The sequence below is a fragment of the Typopeltis vanoorti genome, chromosome 9 (genome assembly GCF_054136105.1).
Source record: "Typopeltis vanoorti isolate ZY-2024b chromosome 9, IOZ_Tvanoo_1.0, whole genome shotgun sequence".
In the NCBI taxonomy this organism is placed as follows: Eukaryota; Metazoa; Arthropoda; class Arachnida; order Uropygi; family Thelyphonidae; genus Typopeltis; species Typopeltis vanoorti.
Window position 1 is genome coordinate 12,556,642 of NC_143557.1, and position 27,327 is coordinate 12,583,968.

The window sequence follows — 27,327 nt, forward strand, 5'->3', positions numbered from 1 at the left end:
GACTTGGAAGTAAAGTAAACTGTGTGCTGCTACTATTTCTTGCTATTTATAAAGCCTGCTTGGTTACTGCGCCTTTGAAATACCATTATTCTAATTAGCAGTGCGTGCTTTCTCTCTCGTAACCTTTCTTGCTTAAACTATTGTATACTATGTTTATCTACCTTTTGCACTATGAGTCCTATGCCTATGGATATTAGAAAATTTATTTTTATTGAGACTGTGCCACTAATATCTTTTAACTGGCATAAAACTCAGTAATATGGCCGGTTGATTTCTCTCTCTCTTTCTCTAACACAAATTCCTTCAGTAAAACTTTACACAAGCAGTCGTGGTGTATTTACACTTAACTATATGCTTCGGCTATCTCACCTGGTTTCCCGCTCACAAGTTCAATAATTTTTTTAGGAACAGTGCATTGTAAAATAAACAATCGGGCTACACTCTATAGACATATAATTAAAACACATTTATTTACATAAAAAAACAAAGTATATTAAATAAGCGATAGGGATGTTTCTTTCTCTACCTATCTTTGTAGTTTTTTTATAAAGAAACAAACTTTACTTTTTCAATATTAAATGACTATACAATATATATAATTACTCTGTTACTTCTCTGCTTAAAAAAATCAAATTGCCGAGACTAAATTACTAGCTATGGCAAGTTATCTTACAATTTATATTCCAGTTAACAACAAATCAGAGGACTCTCTTATAGATATTTCTTATTACTATTTCTTATCAGTCCATCTATGACATATCTCCTAGATTACAAAAAAAGAATGTACATTTAAGGTTGGAATACACTTACGGAGGCTCTTTGTCACAACACCTTCCACAGGTCCTGCGTCACTGTGGTTCTTCTTTCATCTCAGACCTTGCTTCAGGGGGCGTTTTGTCGGAGTATTAGCTATTCTTGGACTGCAATTTTCCCGGTGATCAAAAGCTCAGGCAAGAAGTTTCAGCATACAGGCTTGAAGATCGTTCTGCGGCTTTTGGCTTCGGTTGACTTCCCAATTTTTTTCTATGGCGTGGGTTCGCCATAAAGTCTGTTTCTCTGGGTCAGTATGCTCCTGGTTCTCTGCCTCTGGCTCTCTTTGGTAACAGCGCTTCGCCCTTCCTTTTGTCAGCAACTGGACTTCGCCTCCTCTCGATTGCCTCTGGTTCTCTGCCGAAAACTGCCGCTCGAAGTTCTCTGCTGTAAACTGCCCCCGATGTTCGGCTCAGTCCTCTTTTATTTTCTCCTTCTCAGGACCTTGCACCAAGGGTTGTAAACCACGAAGAAATTGGCAGTTCTCCTTGATTCTTTTGTTAAGGCGGGCCCATCCTTTTTTCTCCTCTGTGTGCTCTTTTTTCCTTGTCTTGTCAGGCAGCGGAAACTTCTCTGAAACTTGCGGACCTCTTTGATACTAGCTTTGAAGGTGTTCATGCGCAGAGCTTACAAACAACTTTCTCACACACGTAATCATAAGCAACTTCCTTGTGTTCTTATACATAGCTATTATACATTATACAAAGTTCCGATGGCAAGGCATTGCCTTTGTTTTTGACAATCTAGAAACTTTAGTTTAAAATGGTAAATACAATCGATTCCCATAGGGCTTTTTACATTAAATGTTTAGCAAAAATTGCATAGAGACGAACAAGGTTATTTTTGTAATAGTTCTCATGAGACTTGACCTCTGTAAAAATTAATGTAAAGCACTTTGGTATTTTTAAGCTACATAGAGTTTTACAAAGGCCCACCCCTTCATGAAAAATTTTTCCTTTAATCTGTTTCTGGGTCGGACAATACTCAGATTTTTCTTTTAATTTTGAGCAGGGAACGCCATCAGCCTGACCTGTGGGCTCTTTTGGGTGCGATTTGCATTGTGACTCATGTCTGTCATTATTCCTCGGGCATTTTACCCCCTTATAATACCCTGCTGTCCTTATTCTATTTCTCCCGTTACCTGGGTGTTGAATTTTATTACTACTTCTCTCTATAATGTTTACAGTGCTTCTTGATCTCAAGAAGTATTGCGTCTGAAAGTGCCACTTGCTCCCCGTATCATCAACCTCTGTACTGCCCTCTCTTGGGGCTCTTGTAGCGTTCATTTTCGTTATCGTTGTGACCCTCCTGGCTCACGAATCTGTGATGTTGGGCAGCATCCTCCTCGGATATGAAGTTATCCCTTCTTGCTTGATCGGCATAGTGTGCCCCTGCCTTCCTCCTTTCTTGATGGCTGGAGGTCCTTTTTTCTAACAATGAGTCTAAGGAGTTGCCCAAGCACACAAGCCTGTCATTTCTTTTGTTATATAGCTTTAACCTATCTGAATGTACTATAATAACTTTTCCAGGGTTTTTTATGTTTCGAATTCTGAAAATTACTGGAAAAAGTTTCTCCAGGATCTCGTAGGGGGCCCAGTGCACTTCTTCCAAATTTTCCTCCTTTCTGATGGGTTGATTTTTGCTCAAGAAGAGCCAGGTTTTCAGGGTTCAAATCCTTATATTTTCTAAACTTGTTGTCATATGTTCTGGTTTTTTGTGAACTGTGTCTGCTGGATTCTGCTAACAAATCGTGAGTTATCTTATTACGCTCAATCAAATCATTCAAATACTCGTCTATGTCTGCAAAGCCAGAGTCAACGTGACAGTATTTTAAATCAGGAAAACTCGATTCGAATCCGTAAAGGTCAACTGCAGAGCTCTCTCTTACTGCTGAATGAATGGCAGTCCTGCAGGTGAATAATGTCTGCGGCAAATATGTATCCCAACTCGTCACCTTATTGTCAGCTAGCTTGGCCAGTTTCTGCTTCAGAGTCTTGTTTAGCTTTTCACACATTCCGTTCCCTTGGGGGGTGATATGGGGTAGTGAAAATCTTTTTTATCTTGAGTGTCTTGCATAGCTGCAGCAAAATCTCTGCTGTGAAGTTTGCACCTTGGTCGGACAGAAGAGTCTGAGGTGTCCCACACATGGGCACTATTAGTTTTAAGAATTTATTAGCTACGGTCTTTGAAGCCTGATCTCTCATTGCTACTGCCTCAGGGAATCTGGTAAACATGTCTATTGCGACCAGTATGTATCTATTTCCCTTCTGTGTGGTGGGTAGGGGCCCTATTATGTCCACGGCCACTGCCTGGAAAGGTCGTACATAATAGGGCTCCTATTATGTCCGACCTTTATTTCCTAAAGGAATAGGAAATGGTTTCACGAGGGCCTTCCCTCTAAAGCCGGCTTTCTTTTGGCAGATGTGGCAGGAGGACACAAGAAAGCACATCCCTCCTCATATCCTTCCACAGATATCTATCGGAGATGCATTGCCACGTACGCTCGAACCGCTGATGCCCTGCCAGGTGAGAGTCATGAAATGTATAAAGCACCCATAGGATCATGACTGCCGGGACGAGTATCTTATCTCTCCATCTTTCCATCCCTTCCTGCTTGAACAGTAGAAGCCCATCATCGTCCATATGTAGGGTTTTCAGGAATGAAAACTTGCTGGGCAGTGGCTCTCCCTTTTCAACTCTGTTATAGTTTTTCAGCAGAAAAACTCCACATGGGTTTTTCTGCTGAGCTGTGATATTAAGAGGTTTCTTCCATGATTGAAAGTGAGGGGGGGGGGCTTATTCTTGTTCTCCTTTAAATTCTCGATCTTATGTATGGGGTTGGGATTATCACTGTCACTAGGCTCATCTCCATCATTGTTTGCTCTTAGAGATCTCGATAAGTAGTCAGCCACCACATTTTTCCTTCCTGGGATATATTGTGTGTCAATGTCATACTCTTGGAGTTACAGGGTCCACCTAATTATTCTTTGGTTTTTATCCTTGATAGAGAACAGGAAAGACAGTGGCTGGTGATCCGACCTTAGTATTATATGTTGTCCTAACAGCAAATATCATAACTTCCTGAATGAAAACATGATCGCCAAGGCCTCCTTCTCAATGACTGAATAGTTCAGCTCGGAGGATGAGAGCTTTCTGCTAATGAAGGCTATGGGCCGGAAATCGTCCCCATGCTTCTGCTCTAACACCGAGGCAATGGTATCATGTGAGGCATTTGCTGAAAGAAAAAAAGTCTCCCCAAATTTAGGGTACATAAGGACAGGGGATCTTGTTAAAGCTAAATTTAGAGATTCATAGGTGCATTGCTGCTCACTGGTCTAATTAAATTTTATCCCTTTTTTGTTAGTTTGACAATAGGTTCCATCAACATGGAACAATTTGGAATAAATTTTCTATAAAAATCTATCATCCCTATATATCGTCGGACTTGCCTCACTGTTCTTGGAATTTTTGCTTCAAGAATGGCACATATGTTGCTTTGAGTAGGAATTATTCCATGTTCACTAACCTTGTGACCCAGGTATTCCACTTCCTTTAAAAAAAAATTGACATTTTGAATATTTTAAAGACAGCTTGGCCTGATGCAATCTTGTCAACACGGTTGATAGCATTTCCTTGTGTGTAGGTCTTGTGAATAGATCAATAGGTCGTCTTGAAAGCAAATACCCCCCCCCCCCACGACCCAGCATGCCAGCGAGGACTGTGTTTATAAGGGACTGAAACGGCATGGCGGAGTTTCATGCGCCTTGTGGGAGCTACACAGTTGGTACTTCTGCCATCTTGTTGCGAACGCAAAATACTTCCTGTTTTCCTTCCTTACTGGGATCTGATAGTAATCTGAATTCAAATCAGTTTTGAGAAGTATTTTGCATTTTACAATCCTATCAGTAGCTCTTCTATTTTGCATAATGGGAAGTCAATTGGCCTAGTGACCTTGTTCACTTCTCTCAAGTCCAGAACGAATCTAAGACTGCCATTAGATTTCTGCATTAGAATTTAAGGACTGTTCTATTGAGAGTTTGATTTTTCAATTATCCCTGCCTCTTCCTATTCCTGCAGCATCACCTGGAGTTTCTAATCGGTGTCTGATATTGTTTTATGTGAACGGGATTTTTTGTAGTGTTTTGGACGCCATGTTCCACTGAATCCATACAGGACAACGAGGTGATCTCTTCAGTAAAAACCCTGTTGTACTTCTGGAAAGCTATGTGTAGGAACTCCTCAATCATCCTCTTTTCTTCCGTAGAAGTAGCTTGACCTGTGGCGTTTCTTATTAACTCCTCCCTCCAATCAGGACCTTCCTCCGTCTGCTTTGCTGCTTTAATCTCCAGTGCTACACTTGTCTCATCTTCATTTTGACGTTGTTGCTCCCTGAGACCAGGATTTGGTCTAAGCTCTACCCCACAAAGAGACACAGTGCCTGTGGCAAAATTGCATGCAAACTAATACTTTTTTAGGAAATCAATGCCTAAGATTACGTGATCAATTGTGCTCGTGGTTTTAGGGAGAACAATTAATTTGTGACACAAGTTCAAATGAAACCTAGGCAGAGTGATGACCACCCTTAACTTTGTAGTAGTGTGGAGCTCTGTTTTTGCCACTCCCAAAAGTTTGATCGGGTTGGCTAGTTCAATAACCCGGTTGGGAATTAGGCTCCTTAGTTTAGAAAATAACGGTCAAGAGACATGGGCTCCTGTGTCTAGGAGAACCTCACAGGGCGTATCTCTTATTAGGCCATACACGGTCGTTAGTAACTCTTCCTGCCCCTGAGTCATTTCATTCACGCTAAGCATTCTATATTGGCTATGTTTTTCTGTGCAGGTTCTCTTTGTTTTATTATTGACATTTAATTTAATAATTTTGTGCTTTTCTTTTAATTTAGCATCAACTCTTTTTCTTATTTGGCCCCCTTGTTCCTCTCTCTGATATACCCTCAAGTTCTCTGCTATCTGTTCTAACTTCTTTTTTATTTTCTCCTCATGGGGATTCAGTTCCATTTTAATTAAATTTTGTACCTGTTCTATGCCTGATGGTTCTTGTGATTTTTGCACTGAATTTTGTGCAGTGAGGCATGAAACTTCGCAACCCTTCCTATTTCCATTTTCTGCTTGTGTATTTACATCTACAATCTTCAAGCCATTGAATTTGGGGGTCTTTCTTGTCTAAAGTCCAGGGAGTGACTGATTTCTCTTAGTCTATCTTCCCTTTCCTTTACTGCGATGTAGCATTCTTGTAAGTTGTTTATTCTTCTTTGTATGCCGCTTTCCTGAACTCCTCTCTTATTCCCATTCTGAATTGAATGAAGACTACCCATTCAAGATGGGTAGTCTTCACTGTGTGTGAAGTAAAAACAAAGTACATTAAATAAGCAATAGGGAGGTTTCTTTCTCTACCTATTTTTGTACTTTTGGTATAAAGAAACAAACTTTTTTCGAACTCACTGGACACACTCAGACTATTAGCTAAGGTGAGCAGCCTATTGTAATAATCAGTAATAGACTCTATTTTCTCTTGTCTACATTTTTGCAGCCTCCACAGGTTTAGACCCACGCTTTTAACTTTGGAAAACTGAGATATTAGGGTATCCTTGAATTTATTGTATTTCCAAGTATCTCTCAAGATGGGAGAGGAATACAAAAAATTCTTGGCCCTTCCAATCAGTTTATTCCTTAAGATTATTAGAAGCTGGAAGTCCAACCAGTTTCTGACGTTCCTTAGCCCCTCTACAAACTTGAAGAAAGATAACACATCATCGTGGTCTTCTCCAGAGAATTGAAGGATTATGAGGTGTGGATTTACTGTTCTAATGAATTCTACATCCCCCATCGTGTTAGTACTAGTGGCTTCCGACTTACTGCTATTCACGTTCATGGTTCTTAAAAAAATTTCTTGCACTATATATATATATATTTTCTATTTAGTTGCCTGATCTTTATTTACAAAACTGTTCCAATCCACTTTTTCTTATTTTAGCTACTGTGGATTTTATCCTGTTGCTGCTGCGCCATTGTAAACTGCGTGCTGCTACTATTTCTCTGGTTCTCTGCCGAAAACTGCCCCTCTAGGTTCTCTGCTGGAAATTGCCCCCGATGTTCGGATCAATACTCTTTTATTTTCGCCTTCTCGGGACCTTGCACCAAGGGTTGTAAACCCCGAAGAAATTGGCAGTTCTCCTTGATTCTTTTGTTAAGGCCGGCCCGTCCTTTTTTCTCCTCCGTGCGCTCTTTTTTCCTTGTCTTGTCGGGAAGCAGAAACTTCTCTGAAACTTGCGGACCTCTTTGATACTAGCTTTGAAGGTGTTCATGCTCAGAGCTTACAACTTTCTCACACTTAATCGTAAACAACTTTCTTGTGCTCTTATACATAGCTATTATACAAAGTTCCAATGGCAAGGCATTGCCTTTGTTTTTGACATTCTAGAAACTTTAGTTAAAACTGTAAATACAATCAATTCCCATAGGGTTGTTTACATTAAATATTTAGCAAAAATTACATAGAGACAAACAAGGTTATTTTTGTAACAGTTATTTTCACAGACGACCTCTGTAAAAATCGATAAAAAAAAGCACTTTGGTATTTTTAAGCTACATCGAGTTTTACAGTAACTTAGAAAGTAATGAAGAAATTCTTAGGACATAATCAATATAATAAAATATTTTTTGAAAATAGATACTTCTTTCTCAACCTTTAAAAGTTTGCTGTCCCACTATTAACAATCATATTCTACATAATGCATTACTGAGTAATAAATAAGCTAATTTCCATTGTCTGCTACAATGGAAATTAGGTTGCTATGTCATGATTAATCAGTTACCTCGAGGTATATCTGAGCTCTGTTTAAGAAATAAAATGTCTGCATATTCTATCTTCTCACTGGTTGTATTCCATTGCAAGAAAATCAGTGATAATCGATAAAACGGGTAGAATCAGCATCACATAAATTAAACTTGCAATTCAATCCTCTTCTGATTTTTTTTATTTTTATCAGCTAAATTTTTATTCGTCATGGATGAGCATACGGTCTGTGTGTGTGTGCTTCCTATAGACAAGTGTTTCTCAACTTCAGGGCTGCGGTCCGGTACCAGGCCGCGAGAAGTTCTGGAATTTGGCATTTTGGTTTTCAAAGCATTTTTCATGATTAATTATTTTATAGTGGAAATATTCTGGGGAGAATAATATTCGTGAATGTATCAAAAAGGTCAGACTCAGAACGCCTAAATAAATCTGTGTAGCAAATGTCAGTGACCAATCCGCGTATTTTTAAAAATTAGCAATATTCATGGATTATTGCTAATTTTCTCAGAGCGAAATCTTTCAACATTCGGGAAAAGGAATACCACTGTTTATGACCGGTCATAAAAAGTGCCTGCAAGCCGATTACAATAATGGGCTGCATATCTTCTGTTCTCAAAACTGAATGAAATAACATATGTGTTGTAAATTTCAGTGACAAATCAGCAAGGAAGTATAAAGAAAATTTTTCTACTGGAATTGAAGATCAAAGTAGTCTGTATCCAGTTCTTCTCAAATCTAGTAATACTGAATACTGTTTCTTCGCAAGTTTGTATTGCGGTGTCTAAGCGCTCATTTCGAAACCTGAGTGCCGTGATTTTTTAAAAGTAATAGGCCTACAGATTTAAATTTTGATATGAATAAGAGACAGTGGACTTTGTTTAATTTTGGTGTTAAGAAATCTTGTATTGAAGGTGTTTATGATGCAACAAGTAGTGATTTCCACCTCAAGCCTACAGAGTGATCTCCAGGATGCATGAAAGGAGGGGAAAACTACCACACAGAAGAAGTCTGCATTCACTCATAAGTACATGGACAGCTATTTAAAATTTGGTTTCATACAGCACCCTGACACTGACCAATTGCCATCACCTCAATGTGTCATTTGTACTACTGTTCTGGGAAATGAAGCCATCGCAACTTACCCAACATCTCAACACAAAACATTCGGGTCTAGTCAATAAATCCATTGATTTCTTCATGCGTAAAAGAGATGCACTTAAAATAGAAAAGAAAATTATTTCCCAAGCTTCAACCACAGGCACTTCTGACGGCATCCTATTTAATATCATTACAGATAGCTAAATGTAGAAAATCGTATTCCATTGGCGAAAAACTCATTAAGCCTTCTTTGACTGCTGCTTGTAATGAAGTATCAGGCCAGTCTGTGGCAAGTAAAATGAAATTTTACTTGCCACAGACTGGCAAGTAAAATTCCTATTTCCGAATGATATAGTTGAAAGACTGATATCTGATATGATAGAAGATACAGAAACGCAACTTGTTGAAAAAAAATCAAAAAATCAAAATTGTTTGCATTACAACTAGATGAATCTGCAGATATTCAGAACAACAGCATTTTACATGCGTATGTATGATATATTGATCATGATGAAAGTGACTTGAAGAAAGACATTTTAAGTGGTTCTGAATTACCTATGCACACTACCTGCAGTGAAAATTTCAAAGTTTTAAATGGTTTCATTGAAGAGAAAGGTCTCAAATGGAAAAATTGCATTGGAGTTAGTATTGATGGCGCCGCTTGTCTTACAAGTAGAAATTCAGGTTTAGTCACTAAAATTAAGGATATGGCAGGCAATAACCTATTGTCAATGCATTGCTACATTCATAGACAAAACCTGGCCTCCAAAAAAGGCACCTGAGCTTAATTGAAGTCCTGTCTCAATCTGTTAAAATTATTAATTATATAAAAAACAGTGCTTTAAATACTAGACTGTTAAAAGCATTGTGTGATGAAATGGGCTCTGACCATCAAAATCTTCTTATCCATTCAGAAGTTCATTGGCTGTCCCACATTAAAGTTCTCAAGAGGTTATATTTACTCTGAAAGGAAGTTGAGCTGTTTGTAATTGATAAGAAAAGTGACCTGTCCCGTTATTTCCAGGATAAGAAATGAGCAGCCAGGCTGGCATATCTTAGTGACATATTTTCTTACATTAATGAGTTGAATTTAAAACTTCAAGGTCCAGATACAATATTTAATGCTTGGAACAAGATCGAATCATTCAAAAAGAAACTCAAACTCTGGCTTAATATGATTGCAGAAAGAAATAATGTTTCAATCGTACTTAGATTATATTCTGGAAGCAGGTGATTTCTTTTCACAGAACTCAGTTTCGGATATTATTGCAGCCCACTTGAAGATGATATCAAGTGAAAAGTATTATCCCAAACATAAGATTCCTCGGAAGCAAAATATGTGGATTGTGAACTCCTTTGTTGAATGCTATGAGACAGCCCTTTCCCATGAAGAAACCCTTCAACTTATTGAATTATCGGACAAAGGACTGGAAAGTATTTTTAATTCTATGAGTGATTAGAAATTCTGGATAAAAATGAATATGCAAATTTACATGAAATAGCAATGAGATTTCTTCTTTGTTTTTCCACCACAATCTTTGTGAAACTGTATTTTCCCATGACTGTGCCTAAAACGAAACAGAGGAACCGCCTACAACTTTCTGACTGTCTCCGTTTGGCTATCGCTTCAATTCATCCCAGAATTAATAAGCTAACGAAGAGAAAACAGCAACAAAAGTCTCACTAGCCTAACAGAAACCTTCAAAAACTCAGTTGTAATAAAATAAACTAAATTTAACTTTTTCAGTAACTTATGATTGCTGTGTTAAAATGCTGCATTTTTAAATTCAAAATATTAATTAGTGTTGGAACTGGTATTTAGAATTGAGAGATTCATATATTTTTATTTTCTATATTATATACTTTGCATATGTAAATATTTGGCATGTGTATATAAGTGTTTTGCTGACAAGTTGACATTTTCCCCTGCTTAGCTGACTTCTATGGTGAGTTACAATGCATAAATATTTTTCTCACTACCGTTTTTTTTTTAAACCAACATTATTAAAAAAAATGTTATAATACAATAATCAATTTTACACTGAATAATGTAACTTTTTGGTGATCAGAGTGGGATATGTCAATGAAAATCAGCACAAATTAATTTAATGATGTTGGCCTAAGGAAACTACAATATACTACAAGATTTCATTAGTCCAGTGATTGATAACTAATTTAAATGTAATTTTATATTTGTCAACATGCTATTTATGACTATGCCATAATTAATTATTAACACTTATGTTAGTTTAATGTATGAACTTTTAAAAAAATTGGATAGGTATTGAAGAGGAAATTTGTTGGGACTGGGCTGCAGTCTCACAAAGGTTGAGAACTACTGCTATAGACAATATATGAGAAACCATCTGGTTGCCTTGTAAACTAAGGTATTCAAGAAGGCCAGTGTCTCCTTGGAGGAAAATGATCCCACCCTTACCATAATGTTTTATCACAGCTGATGTGAGGTCAACAGCTTCTATATAGAAGTAGGCTAGTCGTGAAGATATTTCACTTTCAAACTTTTTGTAGTTACATGGCAGAAGGATTAAACAAGAATTTAATTTCTTTTTTAATTTTTAATTTCATTTGTGACGAAGTGAAAAAAACCTACCGTTTACACTGATCAGGAGTATTTTAATGATAAAGTGTTGCACTTTTTCTACTTATATTGTATATGGGAAAATAAAGTTTTCATTGATTCAATCATAGGATCTTCTGGATCTGATTCCAACTGATGAGACCTCAGTAAAGGTCAAAACTAGTCTGGGTAGTAGCCCTTTCCATAATATTTTTGCATTATGGGATACTGAGGTGAATTGTATTAATATAATACAATTTAATGGAATAACTATAGCAGAAAGAGACATAATTGAACAGCAGATTTAATCATTTCAATATTTCGTCTCATAGATGGTGCCCCTTCATAGGACAAATTACTTCTTAGTCTTCTTATAATCTATCATTTCTTCCACTTATTGTTTCTTGTGTGGTTTTGTGTATATTATTACAGTTGTAATGTTGTGTTCCTGAAGATTTTTCTGTGACTGAGATGAAATATTGAAATGATTAAACCTGCTGTTTAATTATCTCACTTTGTCTGTAGTTATTGTATTGTGAGGGATACTGAAGTGATCAATGTGAAGTCAACAGTTTCTTTATGCAAGTAGCCTAGTCATGAAGATACTTGGCATGCAAACATCATTTTCTTACACTTAGATGAATGATTAAACAAGAATATAGTTTCTTGTCAGATTTCATATACAATGATAGATTTTTAATTCCCCTGTGATACATGTTGGAATTAATGATGTCTCAGGCAAAGAGATCTAAATCTAAATCTGTAGGTGTTAATTCTGGAGATTGTGCCACTTCAGGTCTATGCTACATGCCCATTCTAGTAATTTGGAAAATTATTGTTCGGGTATATTCTAAACAATTTTGGCATAATGATATGATACCCCACCTTGTAGAAAGACTGCAGTGTTGGGGATACCGTCTTGAAGTTGATTGTTAAAGAAAATGTTCAAACATATCAAGGTATATATGGTTGCTGTTCTCAGGGTTTAACAAACTATGCAAAAAATGTACTTGCCCAAGATCTTTTTTCTTTATGTCTCAGTAAGTCAATAGGAGTTCCATTAAAGTGATTAGTGGTACTGTATCATAGTTGAAGATTTTCTTGATATGAGACTCATTCAATGAAGAGAAAAAAAAAAAATCCCTAGCTAATGCATTTTTCTACCCATATATGGAGTAGGCGAGGTCGTTTTAGCCTTATCTAACTTTTGGAGACTGAATGGGCAGTTCAATCTCCACTGGTAACCAATCAGAGATAGCTGGCCAAAGGCTATCACTAATTAATCAGTACGCAATGGAGGCACCTCACTGAAGAAAAAGTCATAAATAAAGTAAACAGTAGAAATATTAATTTTATAAAAAATGAATTTATTACATTACTTTTTTACTATAATGATGCTTTTGAGGCATATTCTTCTTTGTTTCCTTAAAGTTTAAAAGATTTTTAGAAAGTTATTTTTCTTATTAAAAAAAATATTTGCTTTTGTCCAGTCAGCAACTGCTCAAGCTGGCAAAATCTAATTGGAATGCATGAGTAGGTAAGTATATTTGATGATCCTTGCTTGTCACTATGGCCCTTTCAAAAAATTAGGCCCATAATTGATTTTCATCAGTTTAGATACAGCAGTTATGTCTTTTGATTTGGCTACAAGTGTGATATGTTTATGCCAGGCATAGCTTGAGTTGTAAGATCAGGAAGAGACGTTTGATCCTGTTTGAAGATCTGGTAATTATCACGGGTATGGGGAAATAAAGTGATCTTTTTTTGTGATAGATAAAGCAGGGCATTGTTTTGGTAGCATTGAAGTTCTCCTTGTCCATGCAGTTAGCCTAGTGGCTTTGCGCTTTGCAACCATATGCGTGAGGAAGGAGTGTCCTAAGTTCGATTCCCGTTGATGACGTGAGGAGCTTAAGGATCTTCCTCAGCCATAGCCAAGTTAGCTGGTCTTGGGTGTGGACAGCAGGGTTTTTTCCCGCCAGTTTACCTGGGGTTTTTCATCCCGCAAGCAGGCAAACCAGCGCCGTGAACACACAGGTTACAGTCAGAAATACTTACGGCAAGGAAGGCAATGGGAACAACCTTGTGTCACTATCTCCCTAATAATCAGCTGCAACCCTCTCAAAAAGAGGAAGCCACAGGATTCCTTTATAACCATTAGGAAGTTCTCCTCATGCTTATAGAATAGTAAGAAGATCACAGTTTGGACAATAGTTGTGAAGATTTGAAGTCTTCTGGTGATGATGATGACTGGACAGTATATGGTTTGCCAAATAAGGAAGGGGAATAGAATGTACGAGGGTGGTCTGAAATGTTCTCCGTCTCGACCATAGATGGCAACACTATCAACAAGATTTATTTTTTCTAAGTTGGGACATCTGTCATAAGCATCCATGAGAGATGTCTAGTATAATATTTTTAAGAGAGTGACTTCCTGGATACATATTATTGTTGGAAGTTTTTCTACTTAGTTATACTATAAATTAAAGATACCAAGAAATTATATATTTGGTGTAATCCTTTATCCAAGTGTATGCAAAACAAGTTTGCATCTGAACTGTTTTCAGGACTTGGGCAACTTGTATATAGAAGCTTATGACTTCACATCACTTGCCTTAGCATTCCATAATACAAAGCACAAATCCTTACGGCTATGTATAATGCTGTGCATTATGGGAAGACTCACTACCCAGACCAGTTTCGACCTTTATTTGAGGACTCATCAGTGGGAGCCAGACCCAGAGTTAATACCAAGGTTGAAGTAATGCAGAAGTCATATTTTCATATACGAGTTGCCAAAAGGTATCACACCTTGTTATTAAATTACTCTGGATTAGAGGATTAGAGAAAGTTTTTGGAAGTTTTTCCAAGGATAAAGGATTAAACCAAGTATATAATTTTTTGGTATCTTTTATTTATAGTATAACCAAGTGGAAAAACTCTATTATTATTCTGCGTGTTTCTTTTTGTACTATATTTGGATTGAGTGTTCTATTTATCAGAGATATCTTAACCCTACTGAACATCTGTGGGATGAACTAGAGTGTTGGGTGAGGTCAAGGGATGTCTGTCTCACAACATTCCAGGACCTCATTACATGCCTGCAGGAAGAATGGTCCAAAATTCACACTGATCACTATCCTGTACTTGTGGAAAGTATACTCCGTAGGATTGCTGCAACCACTGCAGCGAAAATAGTGCCTCCATTTTATTAAGCCAGATGAAATGGCTGTCTGTTCCTCGCACTGTGGTGTCTGTTGAATTCTTTCCAAGCAGCATGTGCATTATACTATACAGTGCTTTTGCTTTTTTTTTTTGATTATATAATCATTAAAAAAAGATTTCAAAATACTGTGTATACAGAAATATAATCAGGAGAAGATATGGAACTATGACATGATGAATCACTTGAGCCCCATGGATGTCTGATAATAACAAAATAACTTCAAAATGTAATCCATAATGATGATAAACAATACAGTGAAGTTTGAAGTTTCTCCCTTTTGCTTGATTTTACATCAACCTATCTTCCTGTACGTCCTTGAATTTTAAATGCTAACTTATTAGAAACTTAACAGAGGCTATATACTGCTCTGTATGATATCCTATTTGCATCACAATTGTAGTGTTTTTGGCAGCTTTTTTTTTTTTTTTCTCTTAGTACTTCATCCTCAGCCTCTGCACATCAACTTGAACAAAACTTGAATGTAGCACCTTGTTATATTCCCATGATTATTCAGCTATTTGTCTTAAAGTAAGAAGATAATCCTGATGACATCCATTTGATGCAAACTGAGCTTCTTCTATAAGTTTCTCTTTCACAATTTTTTATAGCTTTTATCATTATTATGTGACACCTCCAAAGTGTTACTGTTTAAAGATACTTCACACAACTTTCCATTTCCACTACTTAATTTTCCATCTATACACAGCAGCACTATCCACTATGTACACCTGACCAACAGTACTGTCTGTAAATTGCACATATTCTCTGGCCAATTTTCCCATATGTTTTCTCCTTTATGCTTGCAGAAATCTTTCCTGAAACTCCGAACAGAGAAAATCTAATTCCCACATGCTATTTACTTTTTTTAAAAATTTATATATATAGTAAAACCCAGATGCTACGTGGTAGGTGGGACCAACAAAAAGCACTCAAGTCGAATTCGCGTAACTCGGGGTATAATTTTGCATGTAATTTATATATACAAACTTACAAAATATTAGTTAATTGGGACCAAAGGTTTACAAAAACACCTATATTTTTTAAGAAATACTGTATAATCATAATTGTAGTTTTTCATACATAAAAAAAAGAAAGTTATTTCGATGTCAATGGTTTCATAAAATCTAATAGATTCGTCTGATGGCATAATGTCTTTTTCTTGTCATGCAAAATTTCTTCATAGCAAGCCAATGATTTTTTTATTCCTTGCCTTGTGGCTACAATTCGTTCCTTGTTAGAATCTATGTCCTCCAAAATCTGTAAACCTTTCGTAATTAAGCTGAGACCTTCTGTTAATTTTCCAATTGTCATGTGCTTTTCTGGTAGAACTGGATCTGAGGTTTCGGTCTTTTCAGTAGCGCTTTGCTCACGCATCTATGAGCTTGTCGATTGTAAGCTCCTTGTTATGTGAGTCTAGCAGCTCGCTGAAATCTTCACTGTCGACTTCTAAACCTAATTGCCTGGCAAGGTTGACAACTTCTTCTATTGCCTCAGCAACTTGATCACTTTCTGGCAACATTTCCATTTCGCATTTAAAAAAGGATGGACAAAGTTTTTTCCAGACACCATTCAATTTTGTGGGAAATTTCACCCCAAGAATGTTCGATAATCCTTACAGCATCTAAAACATTAAACTGTTTCCAAGAGTTAGCCGATCTCATACGGAGGTAGCAGGGTTTTTTCTCCCAGAAACTCTGGTTTTTCATCCTGCATACAGATAAATCGGCCCTTCAGAACACATGCAATTTACAGACATGGAATACTAGTTGTGGTGGTGGCGGAAATGGGCGGTAGATGGTGTTGATGGAGACGATTCGTAGTAGAGGTTCGGTGTAGTGGTTGAGACAGTTGTAGGTGTCTTCCCGTGATGAGTTTTCGGACTCCTTGGAGGTGTCAGGAATAATAATAATAATAATAATAATAATTTGAATGTTTTGATAACTCCTTGGTCCATCGGTGGAAGTAAGCTGGTTGTATTTGGAGGCAAGAAAACAACTTTTACACATGGATCGAAATCAATTAAAGGTGCATTATCAATAATGAGCATAACTTTAAATGGAATTTTTTTAAACTGGCAATAACGTTCAACTTCAGGTATGAAGTGGTGACCAAACCAGTCTTCAAAAATAGAAGCTGTACAATCGCAAGGTTTGTAGACTATAAAAATTGAGTATGAATGGAGGCCGTGCGAAACACGTCAGTGTTTGTTCACAGCATGTGCGACACTGGCAATATGCGGCCGGCGCCGGAAAGATATGACTAGTGGTGAGGCGTGAAGCAGGACAGGAATACGTACATATAAGAAACCTCATAACTCTGGATTCGTGGAAGTCGGGGTATTACTGTATATATATGTGTGTGCACTATGAGATCTCCAATCCTCTGATTGGGGATCTCATAGTGCACACAAACAAACCTTCTGACAGTGCATTCTGAATCATGCTGGACAAACACTATAAAACTGTTATACTCCCAAATTTCAGCATTTCTCTTCAAATAACATACTCCAGCCTTTCTGTATTTGATTTCTGATGGCTACTTTTCCCTCATAAGCTGATATGTATTTCTTATTGCATTCCTCTTGAATGTTTTCTACAACTGTTCTGTCAACACTTATCATAGTTAACTATGTTTACAGTAATAAACAAAAAACATTAAGAATGTTTATCTTCATGTTTCATGTCATTTGAATCATCCGATTCCTTTAAGTATGCTTTCTTTCATTTCTAAGAATTTCGACAGTCTCAAAAACATTTTACCACCTTCGTGATATTTTTCTTCTATATTCTAGCCCAAGCCTTCCCATGGGTTTTGTAGCTACTTCTGCACATAGCTTATTATTAATTTTTTTTTTAATAATTATTAATTAACGATACCTTTCAAAGACATCAGATACAATTCACTATGAAACTTTAAATGAAATATTAAAAAAAAAAAAAAAGATTCATGCTGATGATAAAGATCTTAAAATAACAGAATTATATTGAAATAAGGAGACATATGTAGAAACAAAATTAATACTAAAACAGATATTATAAAAAAGCATCATGTGGGTGTAAAACAGAATAGTGTGTATAATTAAAACAAAAATCTTCATTACATTTGATAGTATCGCATCTCAAAACTGTATTTTCATTAAATTGTGTAATTTTGTAAATAACAGATTGTGAAGAAAGTGAATTTTTTCATAAATACAAGTGATATGTAATACATGAGTTATGTAATATCATTAAGTTAACATGAGATATGTAATATCATTAGTTAATCTTTCTCCTTATTCTTCTTCTTCCCTTCAGGTATTAGGTCTTGTGGCCTGTTACAGAGCTATCTTTAGCCCTTCTAAGCCATACCCATCCGAGGATAAGGTGGCTTGCCCAATGCCTCCCAGTGTGTCCTATGTCTGTAGCGCTGCTTGTGTTCACGGGGCCGGTTTGCCTGCTTGCAGGAGGGAAAACCCAGTTAATCTGTAAAGAGCCAAAACCATGTTACAGTTAAATATAATTATATGGTAATAAGCAAAAGAAGATGGCAAAATAAAATTTCCACAAATATTGGATAGATCTGTCAATATTATCAATACTAGAAATATTTGGGTAAAGAATAATAGAAGCTGAAAAAACAATTATCAAAATAAAATCAAGAATTCTAAACATACAAGAAGCATTCTTGAATAAACAGACTAAAATAAGAAAAGTAATAAAATCATGTAATAGTCAATGGTGAATTACACTGCAAAGCATGAAATTAATTCAATTTAATGAAAATAGAGTTTTGAGTTGCGATACCATCAAATGGTAATGAAGAGTTTTGTTTTACTTATACACAAGTTGTAATGTCCAATGTTCCATCATCTCTTAAAGTAGGTAAACATATTAATTTGAAATTCCTAACCTAGAAATAATTGTGAATAATGAATGTGGAATACACAATCTACCCCCCACAATTAACAATGTTTGCTTCAATTCAGATTTCTTAATAATTTTTTTTTCTTAAAAATAAATATGCATAGTTGTTTAAAAATCATAAATAATACCTGATTTTTGTATCATTATCCCACTATAGTCAAACTCTCACTACAGCAAATGTGTAGGGACTAAAGGAATGGTTCATTATAATTAACAGCTGGCTACAGCAAATTATCAGTAAAAATAACGTACTTCGTAGGCTTTGGGACCTTCTGATAGTTTGTTGAAGGAGTTACTGAGTTTGACTATTAAATTATTTCAGGACTATTTCACTGACTGAGTTTGTTATAATACTGTTTGTTGAAGTAATATTCAACACACAAGAAAAAAAGTTACCAAATGAGTAAAAATAAAATGAGTGACTAAATAAAAAAAAAAAAAAAAAAAGGACGATATCAACCACTGTGAAAATCACTCTCCTCTTCAATCACAGATAGTCCTCCAGTCATTTATAAAAAGTTATTCATTTCAGAACTGTTAAAATTAAAAAAATCAAAACCACATCAAAAATTCAGACAATGAGCTGCTTTAATATTGCAACTGTACAAGATGCAAGTTTGACTGCATTTTCATATACGAGGGTTGTTTGGAAAGTTTGGTAAATTTCAAATAGATGGCGGCACAATTTTTTCATTCATATTAGTGTCAACATGCATCATCTTTTTCATGATGAGGGTCTCTGTGCAGGCCAGTAAAGTGTGGAGACATCCATGTCCATAAACCATGCAGTTACACAGTAGCAACCTTATGACATGGTGCATTCTCTTGCTGAAAGAGACAATGATGTTCCATAGAAACTCCACAAAATAGGAAACATTGCATTGTTCAGAATGTTCAGATACCTCTTGGAGTACAATGTTCATGGCACCACAAACAGGTTCTGAAGCCAAACCAGGAAAAAGAGGACTGTGATCACACTGACACCTGAATTTCATAGTTGGTTTAGGTTATATATTCTGAAAAGAGACGTTCACTGGGCATCCACTACATCCATACCTGTCCATCTGCTCAATAGAGGGTGTAGTATGGTTCATCACTCGATAACACAGCTTTCCAAGCTTACACATCCCACTGTACATACTGTTTGCATCACTGAAGATGATGTGGCATGTTGGTTCCTGGTAATGTAAAGCTTGCATATGGCAGTCCTACCATGGAAACCCATATTGTGAGCCTTGGTTCTGAATGTTTTTGTGCAGATTCATGTTTCAGTCAATACTGAGAACTCTACATTGAACATGTTAGCTGATGAATGGTGGTTTTTACATATTATCCTTTGTAGCCCCTATGGTCATGTTTGGTGAGTGTAGGGGGTGTCCACTGCAGGTAGCACTTGCAGTACTCCTTGTGCATCCCCAATTTGCTGAACAGATAGGCCTGCAACATGGCATCCTATCACTATGCCTCTTTCAACCATCAGTGCCCTTCTCGTGCCATTTCACCTGAACACAGTTGCATTGACTTGGGAACATTGTATTCCTCCAGTTTATACCAGCTACAAACACTTGATTCCTTACATGGCACAATGCACTTTGTCCATGGGGAGTATCCATTGACTTCTTTCTAAGCTGTGTGTGTGTGTGAGAGAGAGAGAGAGATTATGCAAGAACAAAGAAAATATAAACAACATTCTCACTGGAGAATCTATAGAACAAATAAAATATATAAAGTATTTTGCATGATTTTTAGGAAGATAAATAAAATTTGGAAATATACAGTATCTACCAATAATTGTTCGGACACTGCACAATTATTGGTAGATATTATGGTATATATGTTATATAGATATATATGGTAGATAATACTGTTATTTGAAATTATTGAACATTCCAGGTTCGTTAATAACATAAAAATCATAGTACAGATAGTAGGAAGCAGCATTTCATTGTATCAGTTGAATGCAGGTGGTATGGCAACAGGACATGAACTTAGTGACTTTGAGAGTTGTCATTGTGGGATGTCACATTGGTGTCATTGTCACTCAACTGGAGCATCCAAAATCTATGGTCAGTGATGTGTTCAGCAAATGAAGACATTTTGGCATCACTAGTGCAGGAAAACACCCATGGTGAATGACAGACTGGATGTGTTAAAAAGGTGGCACACAAAAACTGTCTACAATTGGCACAGGCCATCTGAGATGAGTTCCAGAGTGCCAGTAACACCATGATGAGCACTAATATTGTACCAATAGAACTCCATTTACTGTGTTTCCACGGAAGAGCAGCGGCACATAAGCCAAACATCACGACAGTGGACAAGGTGACTCGTCTAGCCTGGTTCAAAGAACATGTAAACTGGACAATTGACCAGTGGAAAATGATACTCTGGAGCGATGAATCAAGGTTCACCTGTTTCTAGTCTGGTGGCAGGGTGTTGGTGTGGAGGCAGTCTGGTGAACACTTGTTATACCACAGTGTTGTACCAGCAGTAAAGTGTGGTGGTGGAGGATTAATGATGTGAAGAGCATTCAGCTAGTTTGGAGTGTGACCACCGGTTGTTGTTCGTGGTTCCATGAAGGCAGCCCGGTACCTTGATATTCTGGATAATCAGGTGCTGCCTACATTGTGGAGTTTTTATGGAATGGACTCATATTACTGTCAAAACGACAATGGCCCATGCCACAAAGCTGCAGCTGTTATGGAATGGTATGAAGCGATGGGTGTTAAACGAATGCTCTGCCCTGAGTCCTGACTTTAGCCCCCTCAAACACCTGTGGAACGAATTGAAGTGGCAGTTGAGGTCCTTAGCAGCATGTCCTCGATCTGTTGCTGAATTCAGTTCTGCTTTGATGGAGAAATGGAGACAAATTTTACCTGATGCCTCTTGCACATTGGTGGAAAGCTTCCCTCAAAGGGTGCAGGAGGTTATCAAAGCCAAAGGTGGACATACCCCATATTAGGGTTCACCTACTGGTATCAATTGTAAATTGATAAAAGTCCAGACAATGATTGGTAGATAGTGTATAATAGAATTGGACCTCCATTTCCATTACATAATCAAAGCCAGTTGGATAAATTTCTAGGCATTAAGAGAGACTAACCAAAACACTAAAGTAACAATGAATCCCAGTTATGTTAGAAATAAAAAATTGATCAAAAACTAGAGATCACAGATATGAGTTTCTGAGAAAAATTAAGAGGTGTGAACAGATGGCATCAATTGCAAAATCATATTAACACGTTGACCGCCGTATGAATCAAATAAGATTCACATTACATTTTTTCAATGCGTTGTGTGAATCATATTTGATTCGCATAAAGCTTTTTCATTCAGGCCACGTAGTTCACCCGTGATTCATATCTAAATGAAATGCTTATGGGTAATGGAAATGTGGGGCCTGGTAAACAGGTTTATATAGTTAGCGCAGTAGAATTTCAACTACATGTACAACAGGTGGCCTATTATAGGGGTTTTATTTTTACCTGATTTAGGCCATTTTCTAATGTTGAATAAAACAATAACAATGGTGCTAAATATTTATTTATAATATATGTCATTAGAAATGTGTCAAATCATAAATTTTTCTTCTAAAAAATTGAAAAACTAATAAACAAAAAAATGTCAAATAATAGACAAATAGATATGAAAAAAATAATTAGGTGAAATTATTACTAAACAATTACAAACTACAGTTATGCACAATAGTAAAACAGCGAACACAGTAAAATTTTTCGCACTGAACACATTTCCACTGTGTTTGTGTCGCCTTAATGTTGCATATTTTCTCTTATGTTCTTCGGTTAACTTTTTGTAGCAAGATGTACATCTTCTCTTATTACTGGTACCAACCTCTTCTAAAATATGTTTTTCCTTGTCTGAAGTCCAAGTGACATTATTTTCCTTTGGTGTAATTCCTAATAACTCTTTTGCGATTTTTTCTCTAAATTCCATGTTGCTAATGTTTTTATCAGTAACTCGCTTATATACTATAAAAGCGTTCACCACAACAGAACCTAAAAGAATTTCAACTGCAAGTTTTCGGTACCATTTCACACTTCTTCGAAGACAAGAAGCATAGGCTTTTACCTGATCGGATAGATCAATAAAACTTTTGCTTTTGTTATAATCCATAATAGCTTCCGGCTTTTGCACTTCATTACCATTTCTTGCTGTAAGGGATTTTATTTTGTTTGTGTGTTTTGTTGATAACATAAGCACTTCAAGTTTATCACACCATTTTATTACCACCACTCCTGTGTCACTTTCTTTACCAATTATTTCACCCTTTTTCAATTTCTTTTGGGTAACATCCTGTGGAATTCCCTTTCGATTTTTTCTCAAAGTGCCTACAAGGTGTGTTTGTTTATTCAAAGGTTTGTGTGCTAATTCAATGCTGGTATAATAATTATCTACAAATATCGTGCGTCCATTCCATGGTCAAGTAGATTTTCACCAAGTCCCATAACAATTGAAGTTGGAACACTTTTAGTAGTATTGGTCTTTTCTGTGCTGCAGTATATCTTGAAATCATATGTATATCCATCTTCAATACACAATTTGAATAGTTTTATGCCAAATTTGTGTCGTGTATTCTTGATGTACTGATGAAAGGCAAGACGACCTCGGAAAGGAACTAAAGTTTCATCAACGCAAATATTATTTGAAGGCGTTCATTATTTTCTGGAAATTTTTTCTTATGATTTATGAGAGGTGTAATTTTATAAAGTCTTTTAGAAGTATTTCCACCCTCGTTGTCTATGAAGTGCCAGTTACTGAGAAGAAGATCGAACCGATTCCTTGACATAACTTGTTTGATTTCTGTAGAATAGAGGATGTTATTCGACCAGTAACACTCTAATTTTGGCATCTGCACTAAATTTGCACCAAATTTGCAGACCCAAAAATATCTTCATTTCATTGGGATTTGTGTTTTTCCACTTTCTTATCCTTGCTTTTGGTAAAATTGTCTTACTGAGTTTTTGAAGAGCATATCTGTTAGTTTCTTGCACCATTAGGTCCAGCAGTCCTTCATCAACAAACATAAAAAAGAAGTCTACAGGTTGTTTATCATGAATTTCTTCAATAACATTTTGTTTTATTCCAAAATTATCTACAAACTGGAAATGTTTTAGATTATCACCTGTAATTTCATTCCATTGTAGGTCGGTTGAATTAACATTTCCAAGTATTTCATCTGAGGAAGAATCATTAGTCAAATGCAGATTTCTTATAACATCATCAATTGTTTGTTCTACAGAATGAGCAGCAGTAAACTGAGATGTACTAGGAGCAAAATCTTCGGTATTACCAGTTGTAGATACTTTTATTCTCTTTCTAGCAATGAGAGAATCGGAATCTGAAGACACAGAACTGAGATCACTTCCGTTGTAACTTTTCGACGAATATTCGTATGGTTCGTCATCAGATAGAACTTCATTTATCAAGGCTTCTAAATGATGTTGCTCGTTTTCGTAGTCTCCCATATTAGGGCAATTTATAACAATATTTATCACTATAACAAATTTATTCCACCGGACAAAACACTGAACACATATAACTGTTCGTAAGCGTCATAGACATGCAAGTTTGACCTTGTGTGAAGTGTGAATCACGTGTGCACCGCTCAGCCCAGTCAGTAAAAAAATTCTTCTCAGGCCGTACGGTGCACACATGATTCGCACTTAACAAATCTATTTAGCTGCATGAAATAGATAAAAAATCATAAAATATGATTATTTTATGTTACTTTCAGCAAATTGTAAAACAAAAAGAAGTTGACCTGGGGATCAAAAATTTTTTTAATATTACGACGGTCAACGTGTTAAAAATGAAAATATTAGAATGAAGTATCATTAGCATTCAAGAATATGTGAGCAGAGCTAAACTAAGGTGGTATATGGTTCAATTAAAACAGGTGTTTGATGGTAATTTATTAGTATCTTAGCAGACTACAATGTAAGATTTTGACACTTTGAACTCCAGACACATAAATTTGGAAGAAAATTATCAATTATACTAGTAATAATGTAAGAGCTGATCACAAATTTCACTGTCACAAAATTTCACATGAAAATATCCTAGTATCTTGCATCCCATGCCTGTTGAGGGTATATATCAAGAATTTGATGTTGAATATACTCTTGCCCACTCTATTATTTAGTTGGCTGTTAAGGCAAGACTTCATTCACTGGAAGAATTTTTTCTTTTTATGACAAGTCATTGTCTTTGTAGAAATAATCGTATATAGTAGAAGCCCTAATACAAAAGTATAAAACGTAGCGCTTAACTGGATTTTTTATTTTTATTTTTTTAATTTCACTTATTTTGAAAAAAAAATTATAAGGTTTTCTAAAATTTTTGGCATAGCTATTAAAGGTACATTTTATTTATGTAAATATTTAATTGCCATGCGTGAATATTAATTCTCAGATTTGATAACATAACTGTGATGGAATTAATTGTAATTGCAGCTTAAAATAAGTGTTGTTGTATACTTTCTTTTCTTTTTTTTATTAGTGGTGTCCTTTGGAAAAAAAGATAAAGACAAATCATGATGGAATTACTATTGTAACTACAAATACCAAAACCCAGGTAAAAGAATATGTAGTGAGACTTCTATTTAACATCAATCACTTCACAGCATTAAAAAAAAAATAAATAAATAAAAATAGTACCATTATAATTGTCATTGTACTAATATGTTGTAGAGTTCTTTCTGGTATTGTTTATTTATTTTATATTTTAAAACACAAGCCTTATAAACTCAAGGAGCTATACAAGCTCATCCTGTGCAGGCTTTGACAAACATCTATGCCAATGGTGGGATTCAAGCCCATGGTCAGGGCCGGCTCTACTGACAGTGCAAGACGTGCATTTGCACAGAGCTACAAGTTTTTGGGGCAGCAAAGTTGGCATAAAATATACGAGAAATAAGGGAGAAGGGGCGGCAAAATTCTTAGGGGTGGCCCTGCCCATAGCCTGTTAGTTGGAGAGTGGGTATGCTATCTGCTCAGTCAGCCAGGCCAGGTTTTTTTTTTTTTTTTTAATATGCAAAAGTTAGGTAATTATTTTAAATAGGTTTATGTATCCTGTGTGGTCAGTTGTATTTGAAATATCTCTAATTATGTTGGCCCAAACACAAGTGTTCAGAATAGTCTCAGTACACTGTTGTAATCCAATTCAGAAGCTTTTTGGAACATTATGCTGATATTCTATCCTAGGTCCATCATGTTTGCTGGTAGTGGGTGTTTTCATGTACATCTTATTTCACCACATCCTGAGATATTTGTTAACTGTTATCTGGCAATTAAGTGGATTACACTATCTTAATGGAGTAATGCATGTGTCATATACGAATAGGTATGCTGTCTGATATAGTTATGATATATGCATACGAATAATTATAATACATGCTTATGACTTGACATGTTGCAATTTTATTTGCCATGCACTTCCAACATAAGCAACACGACTGGGTGTGTTGATCAGCAAAATTATTCTGGTAAGTCATACCATTTGGCATTTTCTTTATTGGTATCAAATGGGGCCTAAGGAATGCCATGCCTCCACTGCTTACTATTTTGTGATGCAGATATGTTGGTTCTGTGCTATTTTGTCCCAACACTGTCTTTCCATCTGCATGAAATAACAAGAGCCAGAATATAGTCTTCTGGTGTCCATTGTTGATGCCATTTTTCCACTTTAGTGGCATGTGCTTTTTTGTTAGACAAGTATATTATTCCTAATTAAAACAAGGTGTATTTTACTTCAGTAAATATTAAAAGAATCTATAGAAATATCTGAAACACAGTGTGTTAAATACCAAGTGTAGGATGCATAGCCTTTCAGATATCTGTGTATTTGTATTCCTTGAACATTTATTCTAGTGAAATATGCACTGTTTTAATTATTTATAAAATTGTGACATATATTGTATGTGAAGTGCTGATGATATGAAACTAGCCAAGAAGCGATCAGAGCAGGGCTCCAGAAATACAACTTAAATCTACTAGCCACAAAAAAATTTTACATGTCCAAAGTATCAGTCTACTGTGCTTTTTATAAATATTATCTTCTTCTTTTAACCTTTTTTATAGCCACTTCTAGCTATACGTTTCTCCCAGTTCTCTCCATCTGTTTCTATCCTGAGCTTGTTGGTGCCAAAGAGTTCCAATTGTTTTTCTTATATCATATGACCATTTTCTTTCAGGTCTTACAGCTGATCTTTTACCTTCATATGGCTGCCACTCCAGTAAAACTTTTGTCCATCTATTGTCCTTGAGTCTTGCGATGTATCCTGCCCATTTCCATTTCTTTTATTATTATTATTATTTCGGGCGACTCCAGGGAGTCCTTAGACTCATCGAAGGAGGCCCTAAACATCATGTCCACACAACTATACTACATTCTCACAGTATCTATCATACCTTGCCTTGAACTTGCTCACTGTCATAGCACCCACAACAGACTCTGGCAGCTTATTCCACTCATTTACCACTCTAAAAGTAAAGAACCCAGCTCTAACACCCCTTCTTACAACATTCTTGCCCAGCTTCCATAGGTGTCCCCTAGTTCTCCCACCACCAGTCCTGATCTCAAAAATATCCTGTGAATTAATCCTATAGAATCCCTTTAGCAATTTGAATGTCTGAATCATATCTCCCCCTTTCCACCTATCAACTAGTTTCTGCAACCCACAAATCTTCAATCTGTTCTCATATGGTTCACTCCATAGACCTGCTATCATCTTAGTCCCTCGCCTCTGGATCCTCTTTACCTCCTCCCCATCAAGAAGGAACTGAGGTGACCAAATCTGGGCACAGTAGTCGAGATGAGGTCTTATCAAGGCTCGGTACAGAGGAACAATAACGTGCTTGTCTCTGCTTGCAAGGTATTTT

General features: G+C 36.3%; 1 protein-coding gene across 3 annotated transcripts in view; it reads left to right on the top strand.

The window, feature by feature from the left end:
• The window catches only part of LOC150102888 (uncharacterized), a 327,651-nt gene that overhangs the window by 101,003 nt on the left and 199,321 nt on the right, over positions 1-27,327 (top strand). For all 3 annotated transcript variants that reach the window (XM_090398187.1, XM_090398188.1, XM_090398185.1), the window contains one exon: positions 24,947-25,021. In XM_090398187.1, coding sequence (XP_090254313.1) covers positions 24,947-25,021 — 75 coding nt within the window. The remainder of the gene's footprint in view (positions 1-24,946; positions 25,022-27,327) is intronic.